A 19,162-nucleotide genomic window follows, 5' to 3' on the forward strand; every position below is an offset into this window, starting at 1 on the left:
AAACATTACATAAATCAACTTATTTCAATGTTTCATAATTGTTTGCGTGGCAGTGCAGTAGAATGTTTGAGGAAATGTGCTGAGGTTTTATTTGGGTGGGGCACTGACATTGTGGCCTGGAATAACCTGAAATATTCTGCAAATATCCAACTGTTTAAATGGACTGTATGTAAAATAAGTAAAATGTAAAATATGATAAGGGCATTTTCTCAGTGCTTGAATGTAATACAAATGTAATGATCTGACCTGGCAGTAGCTGATTGTAAATTTTAAAAAGCGTTTAAAACTGCAGATTGTCCGATTATGTGCACTGAAGTTAAAAACCAGAGAAGGTGTAACTGAATATTAAGATAATTCTGGATACACAGTTTTTATACCTTTATAAATTCACTGTAGACTCACCTTCAGCATAAAGAAGGTTCTCAAACAGGCTACAGAAGCAGCAAACTCTTCATTTAGGACCTTTTGTATGAAATCATGCTTGTCTGTGCCCTCCCAAATCCATAGAGGAGGTTGCAGCGACGAACAGTGATAAAATATTGGGCATTTCAAACTGGGGTACTGTGACATCACTGCTGTGGTTGTTTTCTTATTCCAAACTGGGATATTGTTACATCATTGATGTGGTTGACTTTTTTCATTTAAAACTGGGGTACTGTGATATCATTGATGTGGTTGACTTTTTTCATTTCAAACTGGGGTACTGTGACATCACTGATGTGGTTGACTGTTTTTCATTTCGAACTGGGATATTGTGACATCACTGATGTGGTTGACTTTTTTATTCCAAACTGGGGTACTGTGACATAACTGCTGCGGTTGAGTGTTTTTTTCATTCCAAATGGTACTGTGACATCACTGCCGTGGCTGAGTGTTTCTCATTCACAGGGACTTGCAGATAGAGAGCCTGAAGCAGGAGATTGAACTTCTGAAGGCGGAGTTGGAGAGGATCAAAGGCGAGGTAGAGAGAAACAGCATTTTTTTTTCTTTTCTAACTGTTATGTTTGTACAATGTTTGCCAACTTGTTGCCGTAACCCGCAGAGCAGACATGCATTGCTGAATGCTGTTGAAGTGCTGATGTGTATGTATGTGTGTGTTTGTGCTTATCTGTGAATGTGCATTTGTGCCCATGTTTCTGTGTGCATGTGTGTGTGTGTGTGTGGGAGAGAGAGTGAGACAGAGAAACATCTTTGACCACCTATTGTCCCCTTCATTCCAGGCCCAGCGCTACATCACACAGCTGAAGTCCCAGATCAACAGCCTGGAGGCAGAGCTAGAGGAGCAGCGGGCACAGAAACAGCGCACCCTGGTGGAGAATGAGCAGCTGCGCATGGAACTGGAGACCCTAAGGAGGCACAGCGCTGAGAATGAGAACGCACAGTTCTCCTTCATGGAGGCAGAGAGTGAGTGTGCCTGCCTGACCGTACAGCCACTGAGCCTGAACCACTGAGACTGACCCACAGCCACTGAGACTACCATACAGCCACTGAGACTTAGCCACTGAGACTGACCCACAGCCACTGAGACTTATCCAGTGAGACCACCGTACAGCCACTGAGCCTGACCCGCTGAGACTGACCCACAGCCACTGAGACTTATCCACTGAGACTGACCCACAGCCACTGAAACTTATCCACTGAGACTGACCCACAGCCACTGAGACTTATCCACTGCGACCACCATACAGCCACTGAGACTTATCCACTGCGACCACCATACAGCCACTGAGACTTATCCACTGAGACCACCATACAGCCACTGAGACTTATCCACTGAGACCACCATACAGCCACTGAGACTTATCCACTGAGACTGACCCACAGCCACTGAGACTTATACACTGAGACCACCATACAGCCACTGAGACTTATCCACTGCGACCACCATACAGCCACTGAGACTTATCCACTGAGACCACCATACAGCCACTGAGACTTATCCACTGAGACCACCATACAGCCACTCAGACGTATCCACTGAGACTGACCCAGCAACTAACACACTGACTGACCCTCTTAGACCACTCCACAAACACTGTGACTGACCCACTGAGACTGCCCCACAAACCGTTAGACTGATACACTGGGACCACCCCGTAAATGCTTAGACTGACCCGCTGGGACCACCTCACAAACACTGACTTGCATACACAGGCACTGAGACTGACTCATAGAGACCAGCTAACACCAGCTGACTCTCACATGGATACTGACAGTGGCCTAGACACCAGTTCTCTCCAGATCTCACACTGACCCTTTCTCACTCACTCAAACCACAGCTACAGCTCTGTTGCTCAGACACTTGTATTTACATTTAGCAGACGCTGTTATCTAGAGTGACTTACAAAAGTGCTGAACAAAAGTTCAGGCCAGGCGCCAAGACCAAGCCAAGTTATCAATAAAACAGTCAATAGTAGCAGTCAGTGCATTACACTAAAACATTCAGTGCCACAACAGGTGGAGAAGGTAGAAAGGAGTAGGTATGTAGTGTTTTAAGTAGCAAATGGGTCTGATGTCGTGCTGCATGTTGCATAGGCCTAAGCCTGGTTTGCTGTGTAAACAGGTGTGTTTGCATTTGCGCATGATTTAGCGTAGCGCAGCAGTGTGGTGTGTATACTAGAGAGGTAAGATAACAGAAGCGAGTGAAACACCTTCAGTAGAGATCAGCTGACCACCCCTCCCCCCCCCCGCTCATCTGCAGGGAGGGCTCAGGACTCTGAACTACGCTACACCAAGCTGAAGGAGAAGCATGCTGAGCTAGTCTCCAACCACGCCGAGCTGCTCCGTAAGGTAACCACTACCGGGCCCATCCCAGCTTCACGCCCTCTCCGTCACCTCCGTCACGTTCCGTCACTTCTGTCGCGCTCTGTAACTCTCCTGCACGGTCGGGTCGGGCGCCAAAACTTCACTTCACTTCCCTCAAATTCAGGAAAAAAGTGGCCTGACCCGAACTCAATGAATTCAGTTTGACGTTTGTGAACGTTTTTGACTCGTTCTGCTGAAACTAAGTGTGCGTTCGCTTCGTGGTCAGAGTGCCGACACAGTGAAGATGCTGACGGTCAGCCAGCAGACGCAGGAGGAAGTCGCCCGGACCAAGCAGCAGCTGGCCTTCGAGGTCGACCGCATCAAGCAGGATGCCGACATAAAGGTACCCCCCCCCCCCCACTGACCCGCCTGTCCTCCTCCTCTTCTGCTCTCCAAACGCTGCCTGAAGAGGGGGGGGAGCGGGGGGGGGGGGAATTACAAACATTGAATTTTATGTTATTGATAACACTACATGAACCCTTTGACACAAGGCTGACATAACACTGTCTTACATGTGTTATAACAGCTGTCATAAGATGGCATAACAGATGATGTCAGTTTATGTCAAATGATGTCAAACTTTCATCACTTTTATTGGTTAATGTTACAACATAGGTTACCATCATAACACTTACCGATAAAAGTATTTGACATGAACTGAGATCAAATGTTATGCTATCTTATGATAGCTGTTATGTCATGTGTATGACAGTGTTATGTTTTATGTCAACAAGTTCAGGTGAAGTGTTACAGTTTTATTGTATTTTATTTTATTTTATATTCTGTTGCAGTCCCTCTCCCACACAAGCTGGCGCCTGCTTCACTCGAGTGGACAGCCAGAGTGTGGGGGTGTGTTTTGAGATGAGGAAGAGGAAGGTCTTGCTTAATGTGCAGTGATTCTCTGCTTTCTCCCTGCGCAGCTGGAAGAGCAGAAGTTTGAAATGGACAAGCTGAGGCGGGAGCTGGAGGAGAAGAGGGTGGAGCTTCTGCGGACACAGACCTCCCTGCAGACCAATGAGCAGGTTTGTTAGTCCTGGCCTCCCGCCACCCCCAACCTACCTCCACCCCCCCCCCCCTCCCAAAGTCACAAAGAGCGGGGAATCGGCCGGAAGTGGGGGAGCCACCGAGTGCTATCAGTGACTCACAGTTTCCAACCAATCATTGTGTTTTGCGGTAGACAGCAAAAACATTTTGATTGGGTGAGGTAAGTCAATGATTGACAGCTCACATAATGAATTTAAATGCAGCTATCCTGATATTGAAAAGGGCATATACCACATCTCACAGTGCCTTTGGGATGTTAGATCATTAATGTCATGAGTGGGAGCAACCTTCGCTGCACCTGTAATGGTATTCTTGCTCTCCCACTGGAGTAGGGTTAAAGTAAAGTACAGCCTATAGAGAATACATCTCACTAATGCTCCTGTAATGCTAAGGCTTTCAGAGCAGACCGCTCGCTCTTTCCACAGCACGGCTAAACAAACTGTCCGAAAACCTCCGTAGGCGATGTTTGATGATGTTGGACGGTCTAGAAGGTGTTGGAGAGACACGCTGTGCTTTTCTCACATTCCGTTTAAGCAGCGATGGCTCCATGATTGCGGGTCCTCCTCGCACATCGTGCTCATGAAGGGGCCGTTTTGATTTCCAGCGCGTGAGCCGGTGCGTTGCGGTCGGGTCTGTGCATATTTTGTGAGGCTGTGTGCCACACGATTTCTCTGTGGAAGGGATCTCTTCCCTGTGTGGGCGCGCGGTTGTGCAGGAGAATTAGCAGTTCGCCAGCGCTGGCACCAGATGCGATGGGCAGCATCCTCTCCACCACTTTGGATGCCTAAAGCCGGTGTTTATCCAGTTCTCTGATACCAGCCCTTTACGCAGGATAATTTAGCAGACACTAAATGCATTACAGGCATTTAGCAGACAGAGCAACTTACACAACTTATTTAATCATTTATATATTTATTTTATATAGCATCCATTTATAGAGCTGGATATACACTGAAGCAAGTACCTTGCTCAAGGGTACGATAGCAGTGTCCAACCCAGGAATTGAACCGATCACCTTTAGGTTACAATCCCAGTTCCTATTGTACTACACTGCCGCCCACAATTCAAGAGATACATGGAAATATATTTCCTGATGCTCAAAGTGCTTTACAGTGATCAGGGGTAAACTCACCTTGTCCACCACCAATGTGTAGTCACCCACCTGGGTGATGCACGGTCGCCATTTTGTGCCGGGACGCTCACCACACGGCAGCTTTTCCTACATGTGTGGGATACCAGTGCAGCCTTTCGGCTGTGTGCCTGTTCAGTCGGGCGGTGAAATGGCGGACCTCGTGGCGTCGGTGGTTTTTTAAAGCGAGCTCGTTGGCGAAGCCCCTGCGGCTCAAGTCGTGTTTGTACCACGGATGGGTGATGTAATGGGACGGTACAGCTGTGACCGCTCCTTTTTTGATCGCGATATAAGGCCTTGTGTATCTGTGTGTGTGGGTGCAGGCCACAGTCCTGTGTCACTGTTTGTATCAGAGAGATTGGTAAATGGTAAATGGACTGCATTTATATAGTGCTTTTATCCAAAGCGCTTTACAATTGATGCCTCTCATTCACCAGAGCAGTTAGGGGTTAGGGGTTAGGTGTCTTGCTCAAGGACACTTCAACATGCCCAGGGCGGGGTTTGAACCGGCAACCCTCCGACTGCCAGATAATCGGTCTTACCTCCTGAGCTATGTCGCCCCATTAAGATTGCATTAATAAAAAGGTCCTTGAAATTTCCAAAAGAAGTACCAGACATAGAATTATTACTTCACTTGATTTGTTGAAATTTGCGTTATATTTGATACGCTGCAGAACCTACTGCTTTAATGTGAACTCTGTACGTGTGCATGTGCGTGTGTGTGTGTGTGTGCATGCGCCTATGTGTTACAGTCGGGGGAGAAGCTGAATAGCGAATTGCTGGGGCTGCAGGGCCAGAAGGAGGCGCTGTTGCGTGCCGCGAATGAGAAGGAGGCGGAGCTTTCTGCCCTGCGCCAGACTGCGCAGCTGCAGCAGTCATCCCTGCAGCAGGAGAGAGAGAGGAGCGCCAGAGAGATGGACGAGCTGCAGAGCAAGCTGAAGGACAAGGTGAGGGGCCCGTCTACAGCGCCGTCTCATAAACATGATGTCACAGTCTCATAGATTTAACATCACTATTCTTGCAAACATGATGTCACGGTCCCATAGATTTGACATCACTGTTCTTCCAAACATGATGTCATGGTCCCATAGATTTGACATCACTATTCTTACAAACATGATGTCACAATCTCATAGATTTGACATCACTATTCTTCCAAACATGATGTCATGGTCCCATAGATTTGACATAACTATTCTTACAAACATGATGTCATGCTCCCATAGATTTGACATCACTATTCTTACAAGCATGATGTCACAGTCCCATAGATTTGACATAACTATTCTTACAAACATGATGTCATGCTCCCATAGATTTGACATCACTATTCTTACAAGCATGATGTCACAGTCCCATAGATTTGACATCACTATTCTTACAAGCATGTTATCACAGTCTCATAAATTTGACATCACTGTCTTACAAGCATAACATCATAGTTTAGCAGATATGATATCAGTGTCTTACAAACATCATTTATTACCACTGGGGAAAAAAAGTTTGCATGTTTGACAGACAGCACAACACTGTCACATATAGACCCTGTCAATGAAGCTCTCTCGCTGTCTCTTGCTCTTTCCCCCTCTCTCATTCCCTCTCTCTGTCTCTCTTTAATTCTCTCTCTCTTTTTCTTCCCCCCTCAGTGCTGTCTTTTCTTGCTTGTTTCATATTTCCCAGTAGACTAAGTTCTATAAAGTCTGGGTTGGAGCCAGACGCACAGACAGTCATAATGATGAGATGCGTGTGTGTATGTGTGTCTGCTCAGCTGATGAGATGTGTGTGTGTGTGGATGTGTATGCGCACCTGATCAGGTTTTTGTATGTTTGTCTGCGCAGCTGAGCCGGGAGGAGCAGCTGGAGCAGCAGCTCCTGGAGGACCAGTTCTTCCTGCTGCAGGGCACTGTGACCGAGGCAGAGAACATCATCCAGGACGCGGTGGCCAAACTGGACGACCCCCTACACCTGCGCTGCACCAGCTCTCCAGGTAACCCCGCCCATCTCAGCCCTTCTCTCACCTCCGGCACCGCTCAGTTCCAGTCACGTCACTGTTCCAGAAGTTTCTTTGTGGTGTGTGAGCAGAAAACTGGGTAATCCAGGTTCTGTTCCAGAAGTTTCTTTGTGGTGTGTGAGCAGGAAGGTGGGTAATCCAGGTTCTGTTCCAGAAGTTTCTTTGTGGTGTGTGAACAGAAGGCTGGGTAATCCAGGATGTTTGAGCTGTTTTATTTGCTGCCACAATTTAATCTGCCTTCTTGTTCCCTTTCTCTCTTTCTTTCTCTCTCTTTTTCTTTATCTCTTTCTCTCTCTCTAGATTACCTTGTAAGCAGGGCAGAAGCTGCTCTTGGCTCTATCGACAAGGTGAAGCAAGGCCATAATGACTACCTAAGGAACATGAAAGGTTTGCTGACTATCCTCAGTTTACTGCCCTAAACCCTACACTCCAAACACTGTCTGCCACCTACATACCCTAAACCCTACACCCTACACTCCAAACACTGTCTGCCACCTACATACCCTAAACCCTACACACTCCACTCCACATTCCCTAAACACCCTAAACCCCAAACCCAAGATATTACCTGCACTGCACAAGTTACTGAATACGTGCAGTTATGTGGGCACATGCTATAAAGACACATTCGGTTCATTCTTGAGTTCATGTCCGGTTACAGAAACACAGATGGGGCCACAGAAAATCAGTTTGGTCAGTAAGTGGGCATTGGGCCTGTACATTTTGGACCCCAATGATTTAGAGGTTCTGTGACCCCTGGTGGTGGCCTGTGGTGGTGTGGTGTTGGTGAGCGACGGTAAGTGATGGCGTGTGACAGGATGTGATTCCCCCCCCCCCGCGCTCACTTCCTGTCTCGCCCCTAGACGCCAGTGGGCTCCTGCGGGCCATTACCCAGTTCTCCCATCTGGCCGCTGACACCATCGTCAACGGCAGCGCCACCGCCCACATGGCACCCACCGACCACGCCGACCGTGAGTGCCCCCGCCAACGCTAACTCCGCACACACTCCTGCTGATCTCCCAGCAGCCCCTGGGGCAGCAGCTTGATGCTGTGCCAGCCACTCTGTCTAGCATAAAGCAGCTTTTCTCCTCATATATTCTATAGGCGTACCAGATACTGAACTCCTGCGCTCCTTCCACCCTCTCTGCTTCTAAAGCTGTGTTTCTCAGCCCTGATCCTGGGGATGCTGGGGACTGTGTACGCTGCTTTTCGTTCCAACCATAGTAACAAGCTCTACTTGTTCTTAATTAGATACTAATTGCTCCTAATTAGACTTCTTATCTATTAAAGGCTGATTTAGCACTTAAAGCCACACTATGTCAGAAATATCCATGTATGCCCTTAAAAATAAATATCCCTGCTCCTCCTCCCCTCCTCCTCTTCCTCCTCCCGATCCTCCTCCTCTTCCAGGCCTGACGGATAACTGCAGAGGCTGTGGCACGGAATCGCTGCAGTTCCTGCAGGAGCTGAAGTCCAAGCCCTCCCTGCAAAGGGCCAGCCCGGCTGCCACCCGCACCATCATCCAGAAGATCCTGCAGCTGGCCCAGGTGAGGGTCCCCCGTGCCAAGGGTCTCCGCTCTCCTAAGGTGGCTTTCGCACGTCTTTACCGTCCAAAAAAAGAGAGAGGCTGGGGTTTGTATGTAGCAGAGGTGATCTCGGGTGACCCCGTGTGACCTCAGGTGGCGACAGGTGACCTCACGTGATCTCAGGTGGTGTCAGGTGACCGCACGTGATCTTAGGTGGTGGTGTCAGGTGACCTCACGTGATCTCAGGTGGTGGTGTCAGGTGAGCTGCAGGTGATCTGTGGTCCTCGTGACAACCAGTGAGAAAGCTGTGATCCGCGCTGTCTTTAAGCAGTGATACAGTAGATGCATATGTCAGCGTCAGAGAGAGGTGAAGCCATCATTAGTGACACGCTGTCCGAACCAGCACGTGCACAATGTCGATGATGTAAAGAAAATATTAGCTAAATGCATCAGGGTCAGGTAGAATTTTTATAGTGAAAGTAAACTAACATTGATGAGGGTGGCGGCAGCGGGGGTTGGGGGTGGGGGTCGTACAGCAAATGCAGTGTTGGCAGACTCACACAGCTCTAAAAAAGATTCCAGTGGGAAGAGTAGAGGGTTCCTTGGTTGCCATGACAACGGCCATGACTGACAGGTCTCCGTCCCCCACACAGGACCTCAGGCCCAAGGGGTCGGACATCCGGCAGGACGAGCTGGGAGACATGGTGGACAAGGAGATGGCGGCCACATCGGCGGCCATCGAGGAGGCCGTGCGGAGAATCGATGTAAGAGCTTGTTTCCCCCGCCTGTAATTACAGGCACAGATCAGCTGATGGGTTCATTTAGGTGTTTTAGTGCTGGGCTGAAACAGGAGCCCTATGCCTCTTCTCCAGTAGCAATGGACACAGCTGTCCTGAGAGATACAGGGTTTATACAACATGAACGTTCCATGAACGTTTTGCATAATTACAGTACATTCATGCCTATAATATATTCAACAATGGTCATGATCTCCTTGAATTAAAATATAGACTTTATTAAATTGTTTTTGGCATATAATCATTAGCTCTTTGCCTTTGTTGTTGGTTGTATGGCTTTATTGTAAGTCAAATAGATGCCCTGGTTACCTGCATGGCCTGTTCTCATCATTGTTGCATGTTAGCTTCTTTTTACATTCTTCTTCTTCTTGAGCTTATACATGTATGTGGTTTCTCCGTAATCCCGTATCCTTTATGTTTACATGTATGTTTGTTTTACCAACAGGAAATGATGAACCAAGCCAGGAGGGACACCAGTGGGGTCAAACTGGAGGTCAATGAGAGGTGAGCAGCACACTGAGGACCAATGGCTGGAATGCTATGCTAATTAGCCATCATTGCTAACTAGACGATTGGTTCGGAAGTTTCTTTGGTCAAGCAATCAGTCGATAACCATTTAAACAAATAGTCGATCCCGAGGAGGTCAGAATTGCTTCTAGGTGTGTACAGTAGCCAGGAAGGTGTTGAGGTGACTAGTCAGGTTGAGATTATCTTAGAACTTTTTCACTGATCATGGTCTCTCGAGGAGGTCGATATTCAGAAGTCGAGTGTAAAAATATTTTTAAATGTCTCTGTTACAATACCTGTGTTCCTGTTCACAAATGCAGTACTGAGTCAGTCTGTCTTTTGCTTTACATAAATCAGAGTGTAATTTGGCTTCCATGAATGGTGTGCATTCTCAGCATTTATTCAGGCTAATGCATCTCACTGGCAGCACTAACACACTGTGTTATGGTTTTGAAAGAATAAAAATGGGAGAAATCAATCAGGAGTGCAGAGCCAAAGCATCATCTGACCCTCGTGATTGCAGCTTTCATTATCAGTTGTGTCGTTCCACTAGATCATTTATAATGTAGTCTTCTACCTTTGTATGAGGAAACTGCTGATTCTGTTAGAGAGATATCAGGTGGCTGTGGGCCTGTACAGTATCGTTACATGCAGACCTGGGTCAAATACGTATTTGTTTTGGATTCAAATTCTTTTCTACACTTTACTGATCTTGTCTGGTGTATTGGAACCAATCAAATACTCTCAAAACATAAAAACCTCGCCTTCTGGTCATATTCGCAGGCTCATTTACATCAGGCAAGAGCACAGAAAAGTATTTGAATCCAAAGCAAATAGTATTTGACCCAGGTCTGGTTACATGAGTGCACTTGACTTTGTAAGCAGGATATCATAAATACCATAAGATTTTCAGAAACTACAGTTCTTAGTGGTAGAGCACGCCATTATAAAGAATTTTAAAAAATTAAAAAAACACCTGGACCCATGTTCGTAACACATTTATAGTGCTGATCTAGGAACAGTGCTGTAGTTTGGCTCATAATGGATAAGGTTTGGTTATGGCCAGTGGACATCTGATCCTAGATCAGCACACCTACTCTGAAATGCGATATGAATGCCTTCCCAGGCTTCAGAGCTGTATTATTTGTAAAAAGAAAATAATAATCTCAGCATAAATGAAGAACATGTTGTGCAACACGTGCATTTACGGTGCAGGTGTGATTTTTTTCCCCCGCTTGAATTCTGTCTCTATGGTTTCTTGTGCTTTTCTGTGTTTCACTGCGTTTGTCTGCTTGTTTCCCTCCAGAATCCTCTACTCCTGCACTGACCTCATGAAGGTGAGATAACTGCCACTTTGATTTGTGGTGTAAGATTTGGTTCAGTGCCCACTTCCTGTTGGGTGTGATGATGGGGTCAGTGGCCACTTCCTGTTTGAGTGTGGTGATAATTCAGTGGCCACTTCTGTTGAGTGAGATGATGAGGTCACTGGCATCATCTGCTGCCAGTTCTTTGCTCTGTAACAGTGTGCCTCTCCCTTGGCTCATAGGCTATCCACCTGCTGGTGATTGCTTCCAAGGACCTGCAGAAGGAGATTGTGGAGGGTGGACGGGTGAGTAGTGACTGTGGCGGAACACACTGACCAGCAGAACTGGGCTCAGATGAGCCATATGGAGCAGTTAGGCCCCACTATGCTTTGCTACGCTGACTGATCTCGGCTTTAAGATGGCTGATCTCGGCGCTACGCTGGCTGATCATGGCATTATGCTGGCTAATCCCAGCCCTATGCTAGCTGATCTTGGCGCTACGCTGGCTTGTGTGTGTGGTACTGACTCACCCGTTCTCTTCACAGGGTGCGGCCTCCATTAAGGAGTTCTACGCCAGGAACTCTCGCTGGACCGAGGGGCTGATCTCCGCCTCCAAGGCTGTGGGATGGGGGGCCACTCAGATGGTGTAAGTCTGGACAGACAGAGGGACAGACAGATGGACGGACGGACAGGGCTTCATTAGTTACCCTCAACTTACGTTGTGACTTTGCCCGATTAATTGCTTAAATATAATTCATTTTCATTGGTCCAACTTCTTATAGGTATTATAGGCACAACTCTTCAAAATGCCTTGGTTTCTGAAATTGGATAAAATACTTCTTGTAAATTACTAGCTGTGGGTGTAGCAAAAATAAGCTTGTTTTTTCATGTAATAAAGATGGGTATCAGTGTAAAACAGTGGTTAGGGAACGGGACGTTTAACTCCGAAGCTGCAGCATAAATAGATTGTACATAAAAAATGTGAGCAGTATAAGTTGCTCTGGATGGGAAATCTATGAGCTGAATGTGCAAAATGTAAAGTTAGCGAAACCCCAAGTGGCGCCTGTGACCCTTCTCCGTTGCCCCCCTCCTAGCGAGTCGGCCGATAAGGTGGTCCTGCACACCGGGAAGTACGAGGAGCTGATCGTCTGCTCCCACGAGATCGCCGCCAGCACCGCTCAGCTGGTCGCCGCCTCCAAGGTAACCATCTTTACTCCGGTCGCCATGTCAACAGAGGCCCCACCTTCCACCCCCATCCCCATCCTCAGCCCAAGTCATACCTGTTTCTACTGATTTATCCCCACTAGCCCTAGAAGTTTCATTTCCCAAACAGTCCAAACTGTTGAATGCTGATTGAGAAAACGTGTATCAGTTATGTGAAGATAATAACTAGTGCCTTAATAAAATTTGGGGGAAAAATAAAAATTTAAAAACAAAGATTGGAGACATTTTGGTCAGGGGAACACCAGCATCCTCTCCTCTTTGTCTTTCTTTCTTTAAGCATTTAGCGGATACTCCAGGTGTGCAACTTGCACACTCACAATCCTTTTATACAATGGGATAGTTATAGAAGCAATGCGGGTTAAGTACCTTGTTCAAGGATTGAACATTTATGTCCCCCCTGGGAATTAAGGTTACAACCTTGGCGCTGCAAGCACAGCTTCCTAACCACTGTAGCACACTGCTGTCTGTACACTCTGTATAGAGGTCTGATGGTGTATTTACACTCTATTGTCTTCTGTCCCCCCTCTCTCACTGCCCATCTCTCTCCCCCTCTCGTCCCTCTCTCCTCCTCCCCCCTAATCTCTCTCCCCCCTCTCTCTCTCTCTCTCTCCCTTTCTCCCCCCCTCTCCTTCCCTCTCACCCTCTCCCTCTCCCCTCCCCCTCTCCTCCCTCTCCCCTTCCTCTCCTCCCTCTCCTTCCCTCTCCCCTCCTCCCTCCCTCTCCCTCCCCCTCTCCCTCCCTCCAGGTGAAGGCCGACCGCAGCAGTACGAGGCTGGTGACCCTGCAGCAGGCCTCCCGTCGTGTTAACGAGATGGCTGCCAACGTGGTGGCCTCCACCAGGACCGGGCAGGACCAGGTTGAGGAGAAAGGTGAGGGCGCGGCAGCCTTTGAATGATGTGGAAAAGAGAGCCCTCTTACCCCAAACCCCTGCCTCCTACCCCCACCCCCTGGCCCCCAACCCCTGCCTCCTACCCCCACCGCCTGGCCCCCAACCCCTGCCTCCTACCCCCACCGCCTGGCCCCCAAACCCTGCCTCCTACCCCCACCGCCTGGCCCCAACCCCTGTCTCCTACCCCACCCCTGGCCCCCAACCCTGCCTCCTACCCCCACCCCTGGCCCCCAACCCCTGCCTCCTACCCCACCGCCTGGCCCCCAACCACTGCCTCCTACCCCACCCCTGGCCCCCAACCCTCCTCTACCCCACGCCTGGCCCCAAACCTGCCTCCTACCCCACCCTCTGGCCCCCAACCACTGCCTCCTACCCACCACTGCCTCCTACCCCCCGGCCCCCAAACCTGTCTCCTACCACCCTTGCCCACCTGCCTGCTCCCATGTCCACCTCTCTGCCACCCTCTCCCCCCATCCGCCTGCCTCCAGCCACTGGCCCCCACCTCCAGCGCTCGGGCCTTACCACTGGCCGAGGAGAAACTGAAGGCCTCACTTGCTTCTTTCCTTGCTCTGCAGACACCATGGACTTTTCCGGAATGTCCCTGATGAAGCTGAAGAAAGAGGAGATTGAGTCACAGGTCAGTGAGCTTAGCTTTCTGTGTGTATGTGTGTGTCAGTGTCAGTGTGTGTGTGTGTGTGTGTGTATGCCTGTCGGTGTCTGTGTGTGGGTGTGAATGTATGTACATATGTTTGTATGTGTTGAGATTGCTTTGGCAGCCTCTCTCCCTCTCTCTGTGCAGGTGCGGGTGCTGGAGCTGGAGTCTGACCTGGAGAACGAGCGCGTTCGGCTCGGGGAGCTCAGGAGGAAGCACTACGACCTGGCCGGCGTTCCCGCGGATCAGGAAACCGACGGCAACGGATTCGCCACCCCGGCTCCTTCCTCCCCCAAACCGGCCAAGCCTTCCGTCTTTAAAAAACCAACGCTGCCACAGAAACCAAGCCTGCTAGCAAAGAACCCGGTAAGACGGACACGGGAGAGATGAGCTTTAGCACAGTCATCATCAGAACACTGTATGACTGACACAGGAGAGATGAGCTTTAGCACAGTCATCAGAACACTGTATGACTGACACAGGAGAGATGAGCTTTAGCACAGTCATCATCAGAACACTGTATGACGGACACGGGAGAGATCTGCTCTGGCACAGTCATCGTCAGAACACTGTATGACTGGCACAGGAGAGATGAGCTTTAGCACAGTCATCATCAGAACACTGTATGACTGGCACAGGAGAGATGAGCTTTAGCATAGTCATCATCAGAACACTGTATGACTGACACAGGAGAGATGAGCTTTAGCACAGTCATCATCAGAACACTGTATGACTGACACAGGAGAGATGAGCTTGGGCACAGTCATCATCAGAACCCTGTATGACTGGCACAGGAGAGATGAGCTTTAGCACAGTCATCATCAGAACACTGTATGACTGACACAGGAGAGATGAGCTTTAGCACAGTCATCATCAGAACACTGTATGACTGGCACAGGAGAGATGAGCTTTAGCACAGTCATCATCAGAACACTGTATGACTGACACAGGAGAGATCAGGTTGGGCACAGTCATCATCAGAACACTGTATGACTGGCACAGGAGAGATGAGCTTTAGCACAGTCATCATCAGAACACTGTATGACTGGCACAGGAGAGACGAGCTTTAGCACAGTCATCGTCAGAACACTGTATGACTGGCACAGGAGAGATGAGCTTTAGCACAGTCATCATCAGAACACTGTATGACTGACACAGGAGAGATGAGCTTTAGCACAGTCATCATCAGAACACTGTATGACTGGCATAGGAGAGATGAGCTTTAGCACAGTCATCAGAACACTGTATGACTGGCACAGGAGAGATGAGCTTTAGCACAGTCATCATCAGAACACTGTATGACTGGCACAGGAGAGATGAGCTTTAGCACAGTCATCATCAGAACACTGTATGACTGACACAGGAGAGATGAGCTTTAGCACAGTCATCATCAGAACACTGTATGACGGGCACAGGAGAGACGAGCTTTAGCACAGTCATCATCAGAACACTGTATGACTGACACAGGAGAGATCAGGTTGGGCACAGTCATCATCAGAACACTGTATGACTGACACAGGAGAGATCAGGTTGGGCACAGTCATCATCAGAACACTGTATGACTGGCACAGGAGAGATGAGCTTTAGCACAGTCATCATCAGAACACTGTATGACTGACACAGGAGAGATGAGCTTTAGCACAGTCATCATCAGAACACTGTATGACTGGCACAGGAGAGATGAGCTTTAGCACAGTCATCATCAGAACACTGTATGACTGGCACAGGAGAGATGAGCTTTAGCACAGTCATCATCAGAACACTGTATGACTGGCACAGGAGAGATGAGCTTTAGCACAGTCATCATCAGAACACTGTATGACTGACACAGGAGAGATGAGCTTTAGCACAGTCATCATCAGAACACTGTATGACTGGCACAGGAGAGATGAGCTTTAGCACAGTCATCATCAGAACACTGTATGACTGGCACAGGAGAGACGAGCTTTAGCACAGTCATCATCAGAACACTGTATGACTGGCACAGGAGAGATGAGCTTTAGCACAGTCATCATCAGAACACTGTATGACTGACACAGGAGAGATCAGCTTTAGCACAGTCATCATCAGAACCCGGTAAGACTGACACAGGAGAGATCAGCTTTAGCACAGTCATCATCAGAACACTGTATGACTGACACAGGAGAGATCAGCTTTAGCACAGTCATCGTCAGAACCCTGTATGACTGGCACAGGAGAGATGGTAAATGGTATATGGACTGCATTTATATAGTGCTTTTATCCAAAGCGCTTTACAATTGATGCCTCTCATTCACCAGAGCAGTTAGGGGTTAGGGGTTAGGTGTCTTGCTCAAGGACACTTCGACACGCCCACGACGGGGTTTGAACCGGCAACCCTCCGACTGCCAGACAATCGGTCTTACCTCCTGAGCTATGTCGCCCGGTTGGGCACAGTCATCGTCAGAACCCCATATGACTGACACAGCAGTTTTAGCACAGTCATAGTCATATTCAGTCATATTCAGCTATTTGCAGTGTTTAATTGTATTTTATGGGTTTTTAGCTGTTAGTTTATCTCAGTAACATAAAACATGGGGAGAATTCTATCAAATGTCCAGTACCTTGCTGCTCCTCGTATTGTTATACCCAGTACTCGTTGTTAAACTCCTGCCACTGTTAAACCAAAATGCTTCTCTCGCTGCTAAGCTCCTCCTACTGTTAAACTTAAATGCTCCTCCTACTGTTAAACTCAAAAGGCCCTCCCACTGCTAAGCTCCTCCAACTGTTCAACTTAAATGCTCCTCCCAGTTCTAAGCCCCTCCCACTGCCAAGCCTCCACCCAACCCCCACTGTCAAATCCTCAAGCTGAGACCTTTCTGTGAAAATAATCCAGGTTTATCCATCATGTCTCTCTCCTTCTCTCTGACCCCCCTGGCCTTCCCTTCCCTTTTTTGAATTACAGTTCAAGTTAGGCAGCAGCTGAAGGCGACTACCTCCACTGGCCTGACGACTGCGCAGATCCAAAAGAGACAGGATGTCCCTCCCCCGTTTGTGTGGCACCCCCCAGTCCCATCACCCCCATTGCCAGCATATCCCAGCATCCTCTCTTCCTTTGCTCTGTCATCATGGCTGCCCTCGTTCTACACCAGGACTGCGTCTACTGCCCCCCACCCTACAACCACCTGACCACCCACCTCCACCTCCCCCCCACTTCACTCCTACTGACAAACCTGAAAATAGCTTTGAGTTCTGCTCTGCCTTGTTTCTGAAAGAACAATAACGTGTCTCTCTCTCTCTCTCTCTCTCCGCCTTATCCAACTGCCTGCAGCTTGCATTGGGGTTGCACAAAGCTCTGCAGGATTATTTGCACAAGCAGGTGTAGAATATATTCAGGGAAAATGCTGAGCTCAAGTGGCCATTGTAAAGATCTTCTGCTGCTCGCATAAGAAAATACTTTTTAATGTAGTGCTTTTAGAGGTTGAAGAAAACTTGTATTTTTAACTTGGCGATGGTGCCTCTTTTTTTGTCGATATTTTGTGTCTGCACTGTACATTAGCATATGGAAATATTTTGATCAGAATATAGAATGCAGTCTTGTACAAGGAGTGTCTGGGAGGGAAAAACTGATGACCTATATTTTCTTTTTTATGTTTTTATCCTGTAGACATTGCAACATATATGAATCATATCTGTAAACAGATATTTAGTAACCTGTGGAATACACATCAGAATATGCAACTCTTATTTCAGTCCAGTTTTCTTCAGTCTTTTGCTAAAAATGCTTTGTGTAAATGCTTTGTGTTTTCTAGTGCATTTGCCATTTAATGTAGATCATCGGTATAAGGGCACACATTTAACAGGGTTTTAGAGCAATCTTTGTAAATCTTAAAAGTCATTAATCTTTCCAATCTTATAAGCCTTAAATCTTTAAAATCTTAAAAGTCCTAAATCTTTCCAGTCTTTAAAGCAGTGCTGCAGTTTGCATAGGCACAAAAATACACTAATAACTGAAGTAACATCTATTATCCAGAATTTCAGTCTAGTTTTCTTTTCAATGGATTGGGTTTTGTTTTTTCTTTAGTAGTTTCTTTCAGGTTTGATGCACAAGCACAAAATTAGGTAGCAAAGCACACAGATCACTTGTGTCCGGCCAGTGAAGAGCAGGACGTGATTTCTGAGGAAACACTTAGTTTTAAAATTTCTCACAGTCGTTAATGAAACCTGGCTTTTCAGTTGAAATGACTTTTTTTGTAATCAACTTTTGCCTTTATCACAATCACTCATATTTTGAAATATATCACAACCACATTCTGCTGCTGAACGTCAGCTGTGATCCTCTGTGTAAGGCAGAGCTGGGAAGTGAATGTGACCCTAATGTTTTTGTTGCGTTGCCTAAAAAAAAACCTGGGGTTATTGAAATACATTACCCATGATGATCTGCTGTTTGACCTTGCAGACCATTGGAGAACACTCTCCATGACAGTCCAGAGTAAGGCTTCTTTACTTGTCCTTTAGCTTAGTATTAGACCAGGTGCTCATCAGTTACTGATTCCCTAGCCTCTGAGTTCTGTGAACCCTGCAGTTCCTCTTATATTATTGGTGCTTTTTTCCCCCCAGATTATTATTTTTAACCAATAGGTCAATATGGGACTTTATAAATCTGCATGTTAAGCCATCAACACATTATAGTTCCTTACTGAGCTCCATTAATGATTCAGTTATCATTTCCCAGGTCACAGGTTCAGGAAAAACACATGGGCCTACATGTAATTCTTGTCACACTAAGCGTTAATTGAAAACCTTAGGTGTTCACTAAAATGCGAACAGCCCTCTTAACAAGGTTTAAAGTGGTTCTATGGGTGTATTTTAACTATGAATAATTTTTTTAAAATGGGGAAATCGAATTGAGATATGCTTTGCTCTGTGGTTCTTTTCCTTTATGAAACCTTCATGTATACAATCAGATGTATTAATATATTTTAGTAAGGATTATGATACTATGTTTTCTGTAATAATTGTAAAGCTTGGATTAACAATAAATCTTTATGCACACTGGACTTTTCTCTGTCTCATAATTACAGATCTGAATAATCTAATAGACCATGCATAGTGTCCCTCTTTTCATAATTTATGCCATATCTTGTATTGATCCCAGAGTGTCTCCCAAAGAATATCGCTATTTTGAACCTCAGGCTTTTGTACTTGGCTAAACATGTGATATTGAAGGAAAGAATATTCATTTTAAACTAGAAACAAGCCCATTTTAAACAGTAACCAAACTGGATTGTCATTTGAATATGTCGCCCCCTGTTGG

The 19,162-nt window shown here is 47.1% G+C and overlaps 1 protein-coding gene across 3 annotated transcripts in view; it reads left to right on the forward strand.

The window, feature by feature from the left end:
- LOC135240080 (huntingtin-interacting protein 1-related protein-like) overlaps nt 1-18,903 on the forward strand; it is a 38,652-nt gene extending 19,749 nt beyond the window's left edge. For all 3 annotated transcript variants that reach the window (XM_064309269.1, XM_064309268.1, XM_064309271.1), the window contains exons 13-32: nt 889-961; nt 1,221-1,404; nt 2,702-2,790; nt 3,032-3,148; nt 3,726-3,827; nt 5,731-5,925; nt 6,817-6,964; nt 7,289-7,375; nt 7,852-7,959; nt 8,399-8,535; nt 9,168-9,278; nt 9,757-9,815; nt 11,125-11,155; nt 11,365-11,427; nt 11,668-11,768; nt 12,217-12,322; nt 13,092-13,215; nt 13,811-13,872; nt 14,035-14,253; nt 16,811-18,903. In XM_064309269.1, the coding sequence (XP_064165339.1) occupies nt 889-961; nt 1,221-1,404; nt 2,702-2,790; nt 3,032-3,148; nt 3,726-3,827; nt 5,731-5,925; nt 6,817-6,964; nt 7,289-7,375; nt 7,852-7,959; nt 8,399-8,535; nt 9,168-9,278; nt 9,757-9,815; nt 11,125-11,155; nt 11,365-11,427; nt 11,668-11,768; nt 12,217-12,322; nt 13,092-13,215; nt 13,811-13,872; nt 14,035-14,253; nt 16,811-16,831 (2,137 nt within the window). In that variant the 3' untranslated portion in view covers nt 16,832-18,903. The remainder of the gene's footprint in view (nt 1-888; nt 962-1,220; nt 1,405-2,701; nt 2,791-3,031; nt 3,149-3,725; nt 3,828-5,730; nt 5,926-6,816; nt 6,965-7,288; nt 7,376-7,851; nt 7,960-8,398; nt 8,536-9,167; nt 9,279-9,756; nt 9,816-11,124; nt 11,156-11,364; nt 11,428-11,667; nt 11,769-12,216; nt 12,323-13,091; nt 13,216-13,810; nt 13,873-14,034; nt 14,254-16,810) is intronic.
- The last annotated feature ends 259 nt before the right edge of the window (nt 18,904-19,162 follow it).

The sequence above is a fragment of the Anguilla rostrata genome, chromosome 14 (assembly GCF_018555375.3).
Source record: "Anguilla rostrata isolate EN2019 chromosome 14, ASM1855537v3, whole genome shotgun sequence".
Classification (NCBI taxonomy): domain Eukaryota; kingdom Metazoa; phylum Chordata; class Actinopteri; order Anguilliformes; family Anguillidae; genus Anguilla; species Anguilla rostrata.